Source organism: Lactuca virosa, chromosome 7 (genome assembly GCF_052849685.1).
Source record: "Lactuca virosa cultivar CGN04683 chromosome 7, Lactuca_virosa_CGN04683_v6, whole genome shotgun sequence".
Lineage (NCBI taxonomy): Eukaryota > Viridiplantae > Streptophyta > Magnoliopsida > Asterales > Asteraceae > Lactuca > Lactuca virosa.
The window spans coordinates 79,063,931-79,082,528 of record NC_136432.1 but is presented as its reverse complement, the minus strand read 5'-3'; the positions used below and the strand labels follow the sequence as shown (position 1 = coordinate 79,082,528).

The following is an 18,598-nucleotide window of genomic DNA, read 5'->3' as shown; positions in this document are numbered from 1 at the left end:
CATTCATATTCCTCTTAGAAATATTTAATCTACATCATTAATGTATCAATATTATCTTCATATTAAGATGAAAAAGAAAAAGAAAGAAACCCTTTTTTAATTGAAAAATACACATAACTTTGACTTGTTAAGTTGGTAGTGTTTTGACTTTGGAGCTCCAAAATCTCGATTCCAATGGTGGAAGATAATGGGTATGTCCCATAAAAAGAAGAAAGAAGAGATGAAGATGATAATAATGTATATACATTTGTGGTGGGTTCTCCAAATACCAAGGAATTTTGACTCATTATAAACCTAATATATTTAGATCTAAAATATATTTTCTTTTAAAATTTTAAATTTGTATTTAAAAACGTAAAATATTAATTATATGTTTGTTGTATTTCTGATATTTTCTTTTAGAAATCTAAATTTGTATTTAAAAAGCTTTAAATAAGTCCGAATAGGTTCCACAATCTAATTGCATGAAACCTCTCTTAAACTTTCTACAAAATCGCTGTGTTTGATGGCAAAACATTTATGTAGGGTTTGGTGGTGTTTCCAAAAATCTCATAATATCAAACTTCCATCATTTGATTTTGATTGCATTATCATTTCTTAGATCTCTGATTTAATTTCTTATTTAAATTGTTTTCTTGTCTGGTTTTTAAAAAGTAGTAAATGTTACTTAAAGAACCATGATTCATCCATTTTCACCTTTGGTGTATAAATAATCACCCAAACTAATATGCTCAATAAAAATCGTATTTTTTCCTTCATTTTGGATATGTAAAAATTTCTGACTATAGAAATATGAAATTCAAATCAATGAGATATCATTGTCAACATACACTTATTTCAGTCGTAATTCTAGATCGACAGAAACACAAGCATTATCTTGTGTTTAAACACACGCAACTCATCCAAACGATACCAAATTTGTACTATGCTTGACTTCTTTTCTGTAATATGAGTAGACGACTCGAATATAACCTTATAAAAAGTTCTACATAATTCTTTTTTCAATCACTTAATTATATCAAATAAAACCTGAAAAAAAAAAAGGAAAAGCACCAAATCATGATATTAAAGAACTTCAGTTCTCCACTTTCAATTTTTCTTTTTGGTGTCACAAATTGAGCAGCCAATAAATAAAAACTATATTTTGTGAATTTATATTATATTTCAAAGTTTTCAAAAGATTATAAACACTTTAAGTTCATCTTTTGTTGAGAAAAAGGAATAGTTTTTTAATATAAAAATAATTTTCAGAATATAAGTTTGCTATAATTTAAAAAATGTGTGTTGTGGTTAGAATAAGCATCATTTTTGACAACTGAAAAATAAAAAATAGAAAATTCGATGCTCAAGCGTTTTTACTAAATTTGCATAAAAAGCATTCCATTGAACTATAGAAAAAAAAATATCAACTATATCATTATATTTTTACAACTATATCCAATTACATTAAATATGTGTGTGATTTTAAATAAATTGATTAATCTGGATAATTAATTTGAAATGGACTGAAGAGAGCGTCGATAATTTAAATGAGAGAATACTAAGATCTCATCAATTAGCAACCATCTATATTTCCCTAAGTTCTAATGTGTCATGTAATTTTATAGGAAAAAAAATACAAACCTTAAAAAAATTGGATACATGTTTTAAGTTAGTTTCATTATTGGTTTAGTCTCTTCCAAAATTGAAATGCCTTTTTATTCTTTATATATTTATTTTTTATTTTTCAATATATACTAATAAAATTTTAATATTATTAAACGCATGAATGACCCACAAACCTCTCTCCCTTTTACACACACGCACACTTTCTCTCTCTCTAAATAATTTAAGAATCCAACTTACTCATTAAATAGATGGCATTAGGAAAAAATTTATTGCTAATTGTTTTGATAAAGAAAACCAACCAAAATCAATCCTTGGAACATAAAAATCGTATGTGCAGAGCTTCAAAACCGAATGCAGAGACTTTAAATTGTTTGCATAGACCTTCAAAATGAATCTCGAGAAGCTCAAAATCATGTGTGTAGATCTTCTCAATTGAACCTAGTGCCAGAAACTTATATTCATTTGTGCAGACTTTCAAAATCAATCTAAGAAACTTCAATATCGTGTGTGCAGACCTTCAAAATTGAACCCAAAAAACTCAAACCATTAGTTCATACCCTCAAAATCGATATGAGGATCTACACCGTGAACCAAGATTTCCAAAACCCCAAAATTTTACACAAACAATGTGGATTTTTTTATACAAATATTTTTCTTGCCTGTACTACTCCCATTTCCTTGTCTTATTTTCTTAATTCAATCATCTTCAAATCTTATCAAAACCATAAGAAAACAAGAATCAGGAGTGCAAAACAAGATTCTCATTGAGGGAGAGAAAAACAAGTCGAGTAACAACTATATCATTATATATTTTACAACAGGGTAAATCAATTGTATCCTAATATGGGTTTCAAAATTGTTTCTTGAACAAAATCACACACAACGATGAACATGAAGACCCATGGTGTGGTGTATTGACATCTCATTGATGAAAAATAATGTTCCAGATTAATGGGAAATGGAGATTGATGGCTCCAGATCTGTGTTCACCGATGTTGACATGTAATTTTGGTGGGGTTCGTTTAAGGGTGTAATTGATTCACTAATTAATGGCTAGATGAATGGGGGATAAAACAAAAAATGGGTATTTGGAATGGATATTAAGTATGAGGAAAAAACTATTGTGAACCCTAATTTCAAGAGGATAGATAACTTATCATTGTAAATTTATGTGACGGATTTCCCAAATGAAATTGTTGAGAAGGATTTATAAATACTTTGTTAGGAATATTGTGATGTTTAAGATGTTTACATGGTCGAGAAAAAGAAACAAAAATAGAGAGATAGGTTGAAAGGGGTTATCTTAAAAAAAATCATGAGTGTCTAAAAGAGGGTTCAACCGAGAAAAAATAGGAAACAATGTGTTTAAATGCTTTGTATTTATATTTTGTAGCTAAAAAAGATGCCTTAATGAAATTGAAGCTGAAAAGGGCCAATTTAAATTTTTGTGAAGTATCAAGTAAGAAAAATATCTATAAATTAGCAAGGAAAGAAATCATAAGATTTGAAGATAAATTCCAGGTTTAAGGGATAGTGTCGTAACATTCTGATTGTGCTACAAAACAAGTCAATCATAAAAGCCTATAAACATAACCCTAGTTTCTACCAATGACAGATGAGGAGAGATAATAAGATACAACAACATAGAACATCAAAATAAAGAAGAAAAGGAAGTGTAATTGATTTGAGTGGAGTCGTTTTGGTTTACTTTACATTATTTTTAGCAATCTTTTTATTTCTCTTGTTTTTTTTTATCTTGATTATGTGCTAAGTTCCCAATACTTTTGTATAGAATATAAATTAACTTACTTGATTAGGTGTTGATACAACAATAAACATATAACTTCATAAGCCAAACGGGACCCATGTTCAACCAAATCAATTGCAACAAGACATACACATAATAAAATAGAAAACATACCCTTGTAGTCCCTTGAAATATTGTTGGATCTTGATGGAGAGTGGATTGCTAAGAGTCCAAAGTAGACCTCCTCTTCCAGATTGCACCCCAGACTAGATCAATAATACTTGACACCTCCAAATCTTGAAAACACCTTGAATGTCGATAAAAAATACGATCTACGACGACACATGTCGTGCTAAAAGGCAGGGCCCTATGCTTATGCTAATGGAGAGGCTTTCGAGAAAATCAGAGTTGTAACGAATTTAAAGAGGTTTCAACACCATTAAATGTCAACCCACCCTTATTTATAGGGATAATATTATGGTTTCCCTAAACTGGTTGCTCGGTCACAAAGCAACTATCTTTCACTTAAACCCTAAACTGGTTGCTTTGTTTTCTATAATTAACATTGCTAACTTGCAACATTCATCATAATTGATTATGCTCCTATTAGCATAATAACATTTATGCTCCCACTAGCTTTGACATCTACCCAGAAATCAGCTGGACTTCTAGAAATCAATACTTATTGACTTTCATTACCAAAGTTCAGATTTCTGATACGAGATGCTTTGACAAGACTTTATCTAGGCTTCTCAAACTCATACACCTTTCCTTAGATAGCTCACATGTGTGTCTAAACAATTTAAGAACTTACAGCAATAAGTCTCACATGTTTAGACTTTTGCCATTCCTCACAATTCGAATTATGAAAAGGGATGTCGCAATCATAATCAAATTTGAGAATGCAAATATCACAATTGCTATCTCCTTAAAATCTACTTAGTGAAAGCGTTTCCTCACCATCATTTTCATGAATCGGAGAGAAACCTTATGACACTTAGATTTTATGGTGTATGTGTTCCTATCCATGTGAATTTTTTCAAACCATAATCAAAAGACAAGGTTATTGACAAATCCAAACTCATATGGATTGAACTTGTTCAATCTTAATTTCTTGCCATTTGGCAGCACAAGGGCATACCATTGCTTCCAGGTTGTTATGCAAACAATTGAGAACTCATAGAACTCACATGCGTAGTCAACTTTAACTGGAATGGGCACAGAAACAAGAATATGTCAACACGATAGGTTACAAACCTCAAGCCGCGTGCTAGCGATAAACAATAGGTTTTATTCTTAATTAGCTCTTGAAACTTGTCAAGATCCTTAAGACTCCCACTGACCTCTTGACATATAAGATTCTCTTGTCAAGAACCATTCCTTGACAAACAAATATTCAAGAGTTAGTGCGGATTCTCATCAAGAATGACACTTCACACAATTGGCCTTAGTTGGTCTTTGTTTTATCCAAAACATCACAACTTACCAATTTCAAATGTACAAGAGTAGAAAACATTTTACTCTACATTTGATAAGTGTTATAAACCTCTCTTAAGATTATGTCACTCAACGCACAATCTTGGAGTATGACTCCAAGATTTGTCTTTGGAACAAAGTATGACTCATCTTCTTGACTTAACCATTTCAACAATTCATGATTCCTCTTCCTAGCCATATGAATGCACTAATATGTCCTTAGAGGATCAATTGTGATATGGTTTTCCATAATCATTAAGATGATCATAAAACCCGATACTAAAGTACTCTCCCATCTTTTCAGATTGGAGAAACTTTTATCTTTCTGCCTAATTTGATTCTTCTCATTCGTTCTGCTATACATAGAAACTTTTCCAATGTTCAAAATTATACTTAAACTTGTAAGCATAACCATATTTACTAAACTTTAGTAAATAATGACGAATAGTCTTATCGATCTTTTGTGGTGGACCTGACCAGCGCACACCCTGTGTACCCAATCCCTAGTCCTTCACTTGACTCACATATTCATGTGAACACGGAATTAGTCTTAATTTCCCAAAGTCGAAAATTCTCATTCATCATACAATACCAGTTGCATGATTCCAAATTTCTATCCAACTGAAACTTGGGTGATGAGAATCTTTCCTTATTTGGTAAATTTTGAGACTACCACAAACGAAAGAATCAAATTCATATTGCTAACATAGAAACATACAAACATCAATTTTCACAAATGCCATTGCAAGAAGATATAATAAAATAAAACAAAATCAAAATTTTATTTATTTATAAAACGCGGAAAACTTTTCCTTACAATGCAATTACAAATGAAAACTATGTTTCTAAATATTTCTAAGCAATCTATCATAACTCTTAAGCAGCAGCTCAAAAATCCGATCATCGAACCATGCGATTGAAATCCATTTCTTCGCGATCAGACTCAGCATACTCTTCCTTTAAGCTTCCTTTCATTTCTTTGATTCTTCAAAACATCAAAATGTAATTATATTACATCATGTATTAAGAATCTCCAATTAGGAACTTAATAGAGGTAGACAGTTGATTTTACCTAAAGTAGAGTCAAAAGTTTTGACTTTACCATCCATGTGATCTTTCAGGTAAATATGGCAGCTTGGTAACCAATGTCCCTTCTCTTGGCAATAGAAACATATGGACTCTTTGGGAATGGCACATGGGAGAATCTCAGACTTAGCCCTTCTCTTTACCATTTGGTCAACCGGGTTGACTATGGCCGATCCCTTTCCATTGGGAAGAGAAAGCTTTTCTGGACTTCCAATGTTACCATTCTCAATATCCATGGAAGTTTGGGGAGTAGATCTTTCAGTCAAATTTGCTTTACTAGTGCGCCAAATCATTGCTGATTCAGCAGCAACAAGCAAATATGTTAGATCAATAAGGTTCATGACGTGGTCTCCCATATAGTAGTCCTTAATGGAACCCGCTATATGACTTAGGAAGTGATTGAAGAAACCAGTCAACCGCCAACTTCCTTGAGACTTCGACACCCAACTCTCCTAGCTTGTCAATATGTAACTTCATCTCCGAGATGTGAGTACATACAGACTTTCGTTCCTGCCAATAGGGCTTTGAGTGACCTTGAACTTGTAGGTTAGGGAGAATAATTGGAGGAGGTGAAGGAAGTGAAGTTCGACTAAAGCACAAAGAAGGGATTAATCTTTCAACTTGATTGCCTTGTGAAAATCATCTTTATAGAGAAAGTTTTTTTTTTCAAAAGATTCGGGAAGACCATAGTTGTCTGAACTTATACATTTATGAGGGAGAAATTCAAGTTTAGTTGATTTTAGTCCTTAATATAACACCCAAATGAAATATTAAGCCTAGGACCCAACACAATAATTTACAATTCGAAAAGGGATGTCGTAATCCAATTGTAAACTATTTGAAGGTAGGTAAATGACGATTTACCAATTTCCACCACGAAAAACGAAAAGGAACTTTAGGTTTTAAGTGAATTAAAATTCCTAGATCCTTTGATATTCATTGAACTTTTCAATGGCATGTTTAAATATCGATTGTGCCCTTCAAGTTTGTGACTGGGATGTCGAGGATCACAAACAAGGTGTGAATAACCATGCAAATTAGCTTGGTATACCCAATGTTACAACCACCTAATCAATGTGTCGGTTAACCACACACACTCCATTGATCTATGATTAACATCAAGCTACCCTTTGCCATGCACTGTTAGTCCTAGATTAGTGTGTCGGTTAACCACACACGCTCCACTAATGACTTAACAAGGTGCAAAGTGCAATTTCATGGGCTAGCACCAAATTCACATTATCCTAAGTAACTAAGATTGAGAATTTATAAGTGTTTAGTTACTTTGTATTTCATTATACTTTTAATGAGAATTTAAATGTCCTGTCAAACCCGTTCGGCTAACGACCATCCACCAGTCAAGGAAGCGGTGGGTGAGAGTGGACACCCATTAAACTGCCATTTTATAGGAAGTAACCTTATACCCCCCTTATAGACCGGCTTCGTGAATGAGAAGATATAATAAAATAACACAAAATCAAAATTTTATTTATTTATAAAACGTGGAACACTTTTCCTTACAATGCAATTACAAATGAAAACTATGTTTCTAAATATTTCTAAGCAATCTATCATAACTCTTAAACAGCAGCTCAAAAATCCGATCATCGAACCATTTTATAGGGCAAGTTTTGAACTATTCAAAAACTGCTGGAATCCATAACTTATGAGTTTAATATAGGGTTTAATGAAAAGACTCTTGAAAATCCATAACTTGAGGACAAGTTATGGAGTTCATAAAACATTTATGAAAAGGACTCTTCATGTTCCATAACTTGAGGACAAGTTATGGATGACATAAAACCATTTAAGATGACATTTAAAAATGAGACTCTTCACTTTCCATAACTTGAGGACAAGTTATGGAATTCATCAATTAAGATCAACTATTGTAACTTACAAAATCAAACAATTTGTCTATGATCTAAATTAAACTCATAAGAACAAGACAATTCATATCAAAAAAATTTCATGTAATTAGCCTAACCATATAAACTAATACAAAACATGAACTGACTCGGCGAGTTGGTCAGTTTATAGGGTGGACTCGGCGAGTCTGTCAGTGGACTCGTCGAGTTCACTGTGCAGACAGCAGAAACTCGAGTTTTTCAAGCTTTGAAAACAAGTAGGATCAAGTATATTGGAAAACAACCCTAGGCTCTGATACCACTGATGGGTTTTGAGACTTCTAACACTCCTAAGGTATACATGCAACCCTAAATTCTTTGGATCTATGTTATCTATAATATACATGCAAACTTTCAATATTCCAAACCATCATCCTAACTAGCATACAATAGAGTATCTATACTACAAAATTCTAATTAGATGACATACCTTTTGTTGTAGTTGAAAACCTTGGACCTTTAAGAACTTAGAACCAATAGTGTGGATGCCTCAAATGGAATCACAACACACCTAGGACAAAGGATGACTCTCGAGAGAGAATATCTTGTACACAAAATGGCTCATGAACTCATAGAACATGTAGTGGCCGATTTTGGTTACTAAGGGCTCCTTTTATAGTGTGGCAAGGATTAGGGTTAACATCATGTAAACCCTAATGTCCATGACTCTTTATATTACCTAGGATCCATGGGTTAAACCTCCATGGACTATCCATGGACTACCATATTGGTTTAGCTCATCCTAAATAACATAAGCCCACACCATAAGAATGATTGATTTACCAAATCAATCCCCTTACATTTAATTAGTCTATTTTGATCACTAAATTAATTCCAAATAAATTCTTGATCAATACTAATTAAATAATATGATTTCGTATTAATATATTAGAACTTATAATATATTAATAAATCATAAATAACCTCTTCTCAAAAATCCATCCTATCAAATTGTCCTGATGATATGCAACCCAAATGGACCATGCTACTCTCGGGTCAAGTACATACCAAATATAGTTATGGACTTAGAAACTAATCCAACATGAAGAATATATGATGTTACCGTCTTAGAATTAGTTGTGATATAATCCATGAAGTAACCTCTATGTGCGGGTTAATTTAATATCTAAAATCTCCGTTTAAGTATTCATGAGTATTGGTCGCATTCTTTTTCTATGTCCATCTCCGTGGACAATCTACCAATCATTCAAGAAAATCTTAAATCACTACCTACTTCTAGAAGTAGGACCGAATGTGGAAGTTTGAATAAATTAGTATTTTGGAAGTGGCTCAAAACATGTAAAAGAGGAAAACAGTGATAAAGTAATGAAATGATTGGTTTCCATCATATATTAATATCTCCGATTAATACTCGCCAAATTAGATAAATACTGATACTATTTAAGTTCCCAAATCAAAAGAAAACTTAAATTAAATATGCCTAAGCCAATTCATTCGCAAATCTAATGCCTTTTTTTACCTTACATGACTATCATGCTTGGTCAGTGGCATTGGCTTACAGAATGGATCAACAAGAGTTTTTTCCGATACAACTATATTTACTATGATATATTCATATTCGACTAACTGTAAAATGTGATGGTACTTACTAAGTATATTCCATGTGAGCTTTATATAACTTGGAATCCTAACTCATGGTGACTTCACCCTTATAGTCATAAAAGACTTCAAAAGGACCATCAATGATTAAATATGACACTAAGGCCACTGATGAATCTCTTTTAGCCACAATTTTTATTTGCAATCTTACTAGCTACAATATACTCTATGTTTTTGTTGTTAAATCTACTATGGTGTATTACTTGGTACTTTTCCAAGCTACTACTTTACCATTTAGTAAGAGCGCAAACCTCGAATGCGAAGAAAATCATTTCTATTAGTATGAAACCTAACATCAATGTAACTTTTACATTGATCTCTTTCTTACCAACAAGAGCATATCCTTTATTCTCCAAGGACACTTAGGAATGTTCTTGATTTTGATTTGTCGAATCTCGCAAAAGTTGATCTGTTACTGAATTGCTATGAGCAAGGCAAATAATTCACCATATTTTTTACATGACATGGCATACATGATTGATCCCATAGCAAAAGCATATGAGACTCGACCCTTTTCCTCTAGCTCATTAGTAGAACTAGGACATTGACATTAATAAATGTCATGCCATTATTTCTAGGCATCGACTCTTTCGGAGTTCTGCATCTTGAGTTTTCTTAATATTTTATGTACTTTCGCTTAATCCAATGAAACGATCGATTCTATCTCTATAGATCCTTACATTTAGTAAGTATGATGCTTCTCCCATCTGTTTCATAGAGAAATAATATTCATGCCAAGATTTAATACTTCACAAAGTGAGCACATTGTTTTTATGAATTGTTCATAATGTATATATATCAAGGCTGTCAAGATCGGGATCCTATATAAGATTGTTTTTGGGTTTGCAAGATCGGGATCGAGATCCTAAGATCCTACAAAAAAACATAATTTTAACTTGTAATTTTAAAACATGAAAAATACATCAAACATTCAATTTTTTAGTTCAAAATCTATAAAAACTTCAAAACATTAGTCACAACACACAACACAAAATGATAAATGGTAAATTGGTAAAGGGTAAAAGGCATAAAAAAGTAAATTTATTTTTATGATTTGCCAAAAACAATCTAGGGAAGGTAGGATCTGATCGGATCCTGATCCTATGATTCTACCTACGATTCTACGATATTACCTATAATTTTACCCCAAATACAATCCATATACGATCTGGCTCGTTTTTCATACCTAAGATCGTAGGATCGTATGATCTTACGATCAAGATGGCGATCTTGACAGCCTTGATATATATAGTACAAGGTTAACAACAACACTCCAATATTTTTGACATATATATGGCTCATCTTCATTTCTCAAAAATCAAAGTCTTTGACTTCTCTCATTGAATCAAAGATTCCAACTGTGAGATTCTTGTTTCAGTCCATAAATGGACTTCTTAAGCTTACACAACATTCGGAACCTATATTGGTTAGAAAATGTGTGTATTCCTATACATGTTTATCATCTTCTTGAATATCTACTAACATCAATGGTTTTAGGGCCATGTGTTTGATCAACCAAGTTCCAAAACATTTATGGACATAATCTTGCTCTCCATAGCCTCCTTCCATTTTCCAACCTTTAAGGCATGCCATAGCTTTCAACAGATGGTAGACTTTGATCGTATTCTATTAGTGATTCATTTTCCTTAGTAATATAGAATCTATATAACTAGGTGCATGACGTCCTATATCAGATCTATGTGGTAGAGGTGGAGGTATGTCTGACTCCTCAACAGGTCTTTCAACCTATGGTTGAGTGCTAGTGCCAACTTTAGGTTCTTCGTCGGTTGACTCTTGAATCTCATCAAGATCAATCTGGCCCCCACTAGCTCTTTTGGATATCATCCCCGTCTCTCAAAAAACTACCCTTCAAGCAATAAACATTTGTACTCAAAGGGTTGTAAAACAATTACCCAAAAGACTTGTTGGGATATTTAATAAAGTAAGACATCTTTGTTTGTGGTTCTAGTTTGTTGAGCGCTTCACAACGAGCATAAGTTTCATGATTATAGATTTGAATTTGTGATAGTGAGGAATGAACCCCACTCTACATCATAGAGAGTTTCTCATAAACCTTCTCAATTGGTGCAATACCAAGAACTCTTGTAACACTATTCATGGAACAATCCATAAACTATATGTAAGCATTTTGTGACTCACATTTACCAAATCAAACAATGATTGGTTTCTCTATCCAATCACATTGTTTGCGGCATTGTTCTGGATGAAGGTAGTTTGTGAAATTGTTTCACACTTACTTAGATGATTGTTATGTTGGGGAATGGTGCCCAAAGTGACAACGCAATCACAATAATTGACAATATTATTATTAATAGTAGGGTCCTTTTGGATTATACGTAATGATAGAAATAAGCAATAAATGACATAGGAAAGTTATAGGGACTTGATTTGTTAATTAATCAATAGTCTTTAATTAATAAATGAAATCTATAATTTCTGGAATGTTCTGGAGGATTAAAGAAGATAATTTAAGAAATCAGATAATTACTAAGTTTAAGGATAATTATTAGGTGACTAGATAATTATCTTTTAGGGTTTTATATCTTTCTCTATAAATAGAGAGGTCTATCGACAAATTTTGATGATGAGTTTTCACAAAAGCCTAAGAAAATTTTCGACTTCCTCTCTTTATTCCCATAACCACCAAAATCTCGAAACCACATCGTGCTGGCTTCATGTCCACAACGTGGTTACATTGTTCCAACAGATCTCGATCTTGGAGTTGTGACATCCCCCCATTTTTTAGAACCAGATAATACATTTTCTTTACGCTTTAAAATTGAGATGTGGAAATTCCCAGATAAATAAAACATTTTTGAGATAACAAAAGTTATTTCATTTTATTAAAACTTCGAGGATGTCATCCTTCATATCCAAACATACATTACAACGTAAATATAATAAGTCTTGAAACTACTTATTACAGACCTATATCCTTATTCCACTCAACATCCTAACAAGATTTCAACAACCTTACATCTGCTACCTATGATGTATGAAATGAGTGGATTAGGTCTGGGAAAACCTGGTGAGATGCCTAGGGTTTTCAAGCCCATAATAATTTAATGATAATAAATAATATCATTCCTGCAAACAACGTTATTAGATAATATATATATATATATATATATATATATATATATATATATATATATATATATATATATATATATATATATATATAATCTAACCTAATACTCATTACCCAACCTAACCGATCCTCACAGATCCTAAAGCACAATTATCTGGAGGAATCACCCAACCTGAGAAATCGTTCGAGTAACTATTTGACAACATTTCTAGGGGAGTCCTTGACCATTGTAAGTTATATAAAGGCAACCAATGTTCAGAGATTTGATAAATATGGTATCCCGTTTGATCTACATCCATTGATTATAAGTCCATGCTAGGAACGTAATTTAATAGACCGCCTACAATAGTCTAGTGTTGTCATCTACTCTGATCGATCCTAGACATACTTGCCTGTTGTCTGATCTGGACCCACCATTTATGGTAATCCAAGAAAGAGGAGGAATACGACACTTCGCTATCTGATCTCACAATATACCCCAATTTGAGAACTATCAAATGTCTAGGTTATTGGGAACTAAAGACCTATTTCCAATCTTATTATAACTATTATATACTTATGCCAAAGGCAATCTATGTCCAATACAGTTGCTAATCCAATAGTACTATCATATTTATACAAGTAGTACATAACACAAATAATATAGGTAAACATATAACATCACTTAAATAATAATTTTATTTAAGATTATGTTCTTAATAACAACTATGCACTCACCAGATAAAGTGTCCGATGATTGGTGAATCAGGTAGAACTTCGCCTTACACCTTTTCCAAAAGACCTAGATGTACATAATGCTAAGTCTTAGTCTAATTTCATACTTCATGGAGCTATTGTCCTAAGGGTTTATATTCCTCAACAATCACAAAGTCTAATTCAATATCTATCAAGTAAGGATCATCCGGGCAGGAAAGTTGGGAGGCAGGACCATTTCGGCGTAAAGCCTTTCTGAATTCCAACAACCAAGCCAACATGATCATTCTAGACACCTCTCCTGTAGGTAGATAAATTAGTATAACTACTTCGAATCATTGCTAAATCTTAATCATATGTTCCTAGTAATGACTTATAACTATAATCGTAAATTATACGAAAACAGAGTAAGTGTAGCTCACTTACAAAATACTCTTGATGAAAACCGGGAACTAAGCGTGCAGAATACTGACTCGGGAACTTCTACTCGAAGGTTACAACTAGCTGAGCACTCAGGGGTGCTACGGGGCTTCACCGCAGACTAAAACTAAGGGAAAACGGGCAAAAAGTTGAAGAATATCAAGAGAGAAAGTTTGTAGGGGTGAGGGATTTAGACTGGAGACTGAACGCTATTTATAGGAAGGAAATATGACTTATACGCCGCGCATAGACCAGGTGCGCGCCACAAACCTGACGTGGTCAGGTTCTATGCGCCTAACACGTGTTCGAATATGGTGAGGCTGCGTGGCGGCTTCAAGAACGCTCTGCACGTCGAGCGACACTGCCGTTTTTCAGATTTTTAAAATTACGTATCTTCTTCGTACGAGCTTCATTCTTAATATTCTTTATATCCCCGAAAATATATCGACGAGATCTACAACTTTCCTTTAGAATCCGTTGGTAATTTTGACTTTAGTTTTTTCACACATGCTTAGATTGTTAAAGTCCGTATAAAATGTATAACTTTCTCATCCGAAGTCCGTTTTCGACTGTCCTTATATCATTGGGTGAGGGATTCACACTGTAGACTGAATGCTATTTATAGGAGGGAAAGATGACTTGCGCGCCGTGTATAGACCAGGTGTACGCCGCACACCTGACGTGGTCGACCTCTGTGCGCCTAACTCGTGTTCGAATATGGGTGGGGTTGCGTGCCGGCTTCTAGAACGCTCTGCACGTCAGCCATGTATGCCGTTTTTTAGATTTTCAAAATTACATATATTTTTCATACGAGCTACGTTCTTGACGTTCTTTATATTTCCGAAAAGCTATCGACGAGTTCTACAACTTTACTTTAGACTCCGTTGGCTAATTTTTTAGTCTTTTTTTCCAAACATGCTTAGACTATTAAAACCCGTATAAAATGCATAACTTTATCATCCAAAGTCCGTTTTTGACTATCCGTATATCATTGGGCTCCTATTAACGAGATCTTGAATTTTTTTATATTCGTTTGGCTAAAAATCGACCGATCTAAAATCTGATTTCTTAGCCGTATACTACAACGCTGAATCTTAGAAAAATCAAAAATTCCTATAATGAAGTCAGATTTAGATGTTCTCTATATGCACGCTCTCGGTTTAACGACTATTACGACTTTCATTTGGATCACTTAGGCTAAAAAGTAATTTATCAAAAATTTACTTTTTACGATACGTAGAGTCGTATGGGTTTAATCGCGAAACTTCGAAGAAGCATAAATTCTTCATACGAAGTCTATTTTGAACATTCCTTATACCTCCGGAATCCTTATCTCATATAATAAAATGTGGTTAAGAGTATTTATCCTAAATAATAATTTATTTTTGACGCATATTTTAATCTTATTTATTTAATTGTTAAATTTTTATATAATTCACATAAAATATAGTATAACAAACAAGCACATAAATAAATTAATAATCCTTTCTTATTCGTTCATATAAAGATTACAATAGTTTACCAAAGTGATTACAGACTATGACTAATCTAGCAGGAAACACTAACGTTATAGTTATCCCCCCTTAGGATGATTCCGTACTGGAATCATGCATCAGCAAACAGATGAGGATAGCAACTCTTCATTCTGCTTTTTGGTTCCCATGTGAGGTTCGACCCAATCGTGTGTTTCCATTACACTAGCACTAACTCAATCATCTTATGTCATAATTTCTTCCTATTACGGTTAACGATTGCTTCAAGCTCTTCAATCAGCCTATTATCTTCATTAATCATTAACTCTAAAAGTGGGAGCATACAAAATTCTTCTCCCAACTACTTCCTCAAATAAAAAAACATGAAAGGTATTATGGATACCTTCTAGTTCATTGGGAAATTCAAGCTTGTATTCTTTGTTCCCTATCCTTTGAAGTATCTTGAATGGTCCTATAAAACGAGGACGTAACTTTCCATGATTCCTGAATCTAATAATTCCCTTCCATGGTGAGACTTTAAGTAACACTTGATCACCCACATCAAATGTCAATAATTTGTCGCTTCTTGTCTATGTAGCTCTTCTGACGACTTTGAGTAGCTAACATCCTTTCCTGATGAGTTTTAGCTTTTCAGTGGTCTGATGTTCTAACTCAAGCCCCGCAAAATGTTTCTCTCCCGCTTCAAACCAACATGATGGCGTACATAACTTCCTTCCGTACAGTGCTTCATAAGGAGATATGTTGAAGCTTGAGTTATAGCTATTGTTGTAGGGAAATTCAACCAGTGATAGATGGTCTTCTCATCTACCAGGAAACTCTAAGGCACATGCCCGCAACATATCTTCCAAGGCTTGGATACTTCTCTCACTATGTCCGCCCGTTTATGGACAATAGGCAGTACTCAAACACAACTTCGTGCCCATTGCTTCCTGCAAACTCTTCCTGAATCTGGAAGTGAATCAATTGTCCCTATCTGAAATGATAGATAAGGGTACTCCATGTATCCTAATGATTTCCTCTACATTGGTCTCAATCAACTTCTCCATAGACCAATTCTCCTGTGCGGCTATGAAATATGCATTCTTCGTAAGTCGGTCTACGACAACCTAGATCATGTTGTGACCTTTCTTTGTCTTTGGCAACTTTGTTATAAAATCCAGGGTAACATCATCCCACTTCCCTACGGGTGCCGGTAAGGGTTCCAAATCCATATATGGATTTTAATGTTGTGCCTTTACTGTCAAACATGTTATGCATTCTGCTACGTAAGTTGCCGCATCGACCTTCATTGTCGACCACCAGTAATAGGGTTTTAATTCCAAGTACATTTTGGTGCTACCTGGGTGTATAGAATACATGGTATTATGAGATTACCCCATAAGAAGATCTCGTATACCACTCAAGTTTGGCACCCAAATGCGATTCTTAAACGTCTTCAACCATTGCTTATCTTCTTTGAATATAAACGTCTTGCCTAGGCGTTCTTCTTTTTTATCACTTTCTGCAAGAGCCCTTGTCTGTGCCTCTTTAATATTTTCCACAATCGTTGAGATTACTTCAATCTTCAACAATCTAGCTCTCTTCCCTTCTGGTATCACCTTTCTATTTAAGGCATCGGCTATGATATTCTCTTTACCTGAGTGGTAAAGTATCTTGCAATCATAGTCCTTGAGTAGCTCCATCCATCGCCTTTGTCTCATGTTCAAATCTTTATAAGCAAATAGAAATTGAAGGATTTTATGATCAGTGTATAATTTGCATTTGGTTTCGTAAAGATAGTGTCTCTAAATACTTAGGGAAAAGCCGGATAATTATGCTAATGGGGCTTCAGTTGTCTTGAGGCGTAAGTTACTACTTTGTCTCTTTGGGTAAGGAGACATCTTAATCCAACCTTAGAAGCATAACTGAAAACTGCAAAGTCATTAGTTCGTTCTAGTACGACTAGGGTTGGTGCTTCACATAACCTCCTATTGAATTCACCCAAATCTTTTTCATGCTTTTCTCTCCAAGTATAGACAACTCCATTTTTGGTCAAGGCTGTCAATGGAATCACGATATAAGAGAAATTTTGGATGAATCTTCAATAGTAACCTGCCAATCCAAAAAACTATGAATTTCAATGGGACTTTTTGTCTTTTCCCATTTCATAATGGCTTCTATCTTTGTTGGGTCAGCTATAATGCCTTCCTAGTTTTCAATATAACCCAAGAATTGTATCTCCCGTATCTAAAAGTCACACTTGGAGAACTTTGCATAAAGCTTCTCCCTCTTTAGGACTCCCAATACTTCTCAGAGACGTTTACCATGATCTTGATTGTTTTTGGAGTAAATCAAGATGTCATCGATGAACACTATTACTGATTTATCGAGATAAGGTTTACAAAATGGATGCATCAGATCCATGAATTCCACTGGAGCATTTGTTAGTCCGAATGACATAACAAGGAATACATAGTGCCCGTAACTTTTTCTAAAGGCTGTCATTTCAATATCTTACTCTCCAATCTTAAACTGGTCTTAGCCTGACCTGAGATCAATCTTGGAGAAGACGATTGCACCCTATAATTAATCAAACAAGCCATCTATCCTGGGTAAAGAATACCTATTTTTTTTATCATAGCTTTGTTTAGCTCTCTATAATCAATGCACATTCTAATTGTACCGTTCTTCTTCTTTATGAATAGGACGAGAGCTCCCCAGGGTGATGAAATAGGATTTATAAAACCTTTGTCCAACAACTCTTGGATTTGTTTCATTAACTCCTTCATTTCCATAGGTGCTAGAGACATAGTGCTTTAGCAATCGGTGTTGTATCAGGCAATAAGTCGATTCTAAATTCTACCTGCCTCGGGTAATCTCGGTAATTCATCTGGAAATACCTTAGAAAAATCTCACTCCATAGGTATACATGTCATTTTCTTCTTCTCCTTTTTTTGCGTCTATCACATATGCTAAGAATGCCATACATCCATTGACTATGCATTTTCTAGCTTTCATCATCATCATGATTCCAAACTTCACTCTACTCTTATCTCCGTACACTACTAATGGCTCTCTCTCAGGGGTATTAATACGCTCCATCTTTCTTCCACATAGGATATATGCGAGGTTTTCTCCCAAACACTCCATGTCGGGAATTACGTTGAACTCACTTAACTCGAAAGGTAAAGGCTCGATGAAATTTGTTTCCATCCAACTTAATGGTTTCGGCCTCTAACCTATTGCTAACAGATACATTCCTACCACCAGCTACTTCTACTAAGATAAGGGTACTTAGCCTAAGTGGTGATAGTCTAAGTTTCCTACCAAATTCATGCAATATAAATGAATGATCTACTCCAGAATCAAATAATATCTTTGCAGGAATTTGATTAAATAAGAATGTATCTAAACCAACATCAGTCTCTTCCTTTCCTTCATTAAGGGTTATCTGATA

At 34.0% G+C, this 18,598-nt stretch overlaps 1 protein-coding gene across 1 annotated transcript; it reads right to left on the bottom strand.

The window, feature by feature from the left end:
- Positions 1–16,532: 16,532 nt before the first annotated feature.
- Positions 16,533–18,291, bottom strand: LOC145126829 (uncharacterized). Its single transcript, XM_079062114.1, has 2 exons — positions 18,129–18,291; positions 16,533–16,870 (listed from the first exon to the last, which is right to left on the bottom strand). The coding sequence occupies exons 1-2, from the start codon at positions 18,289–18,291 to the stop codon at positions 16,533–16,535; spliced, it is 501 nt and encodes a 166-aa protein (XP_078918240.1).
- Positions 18,292–18,598: the final 307 nt, after the last annotated feature.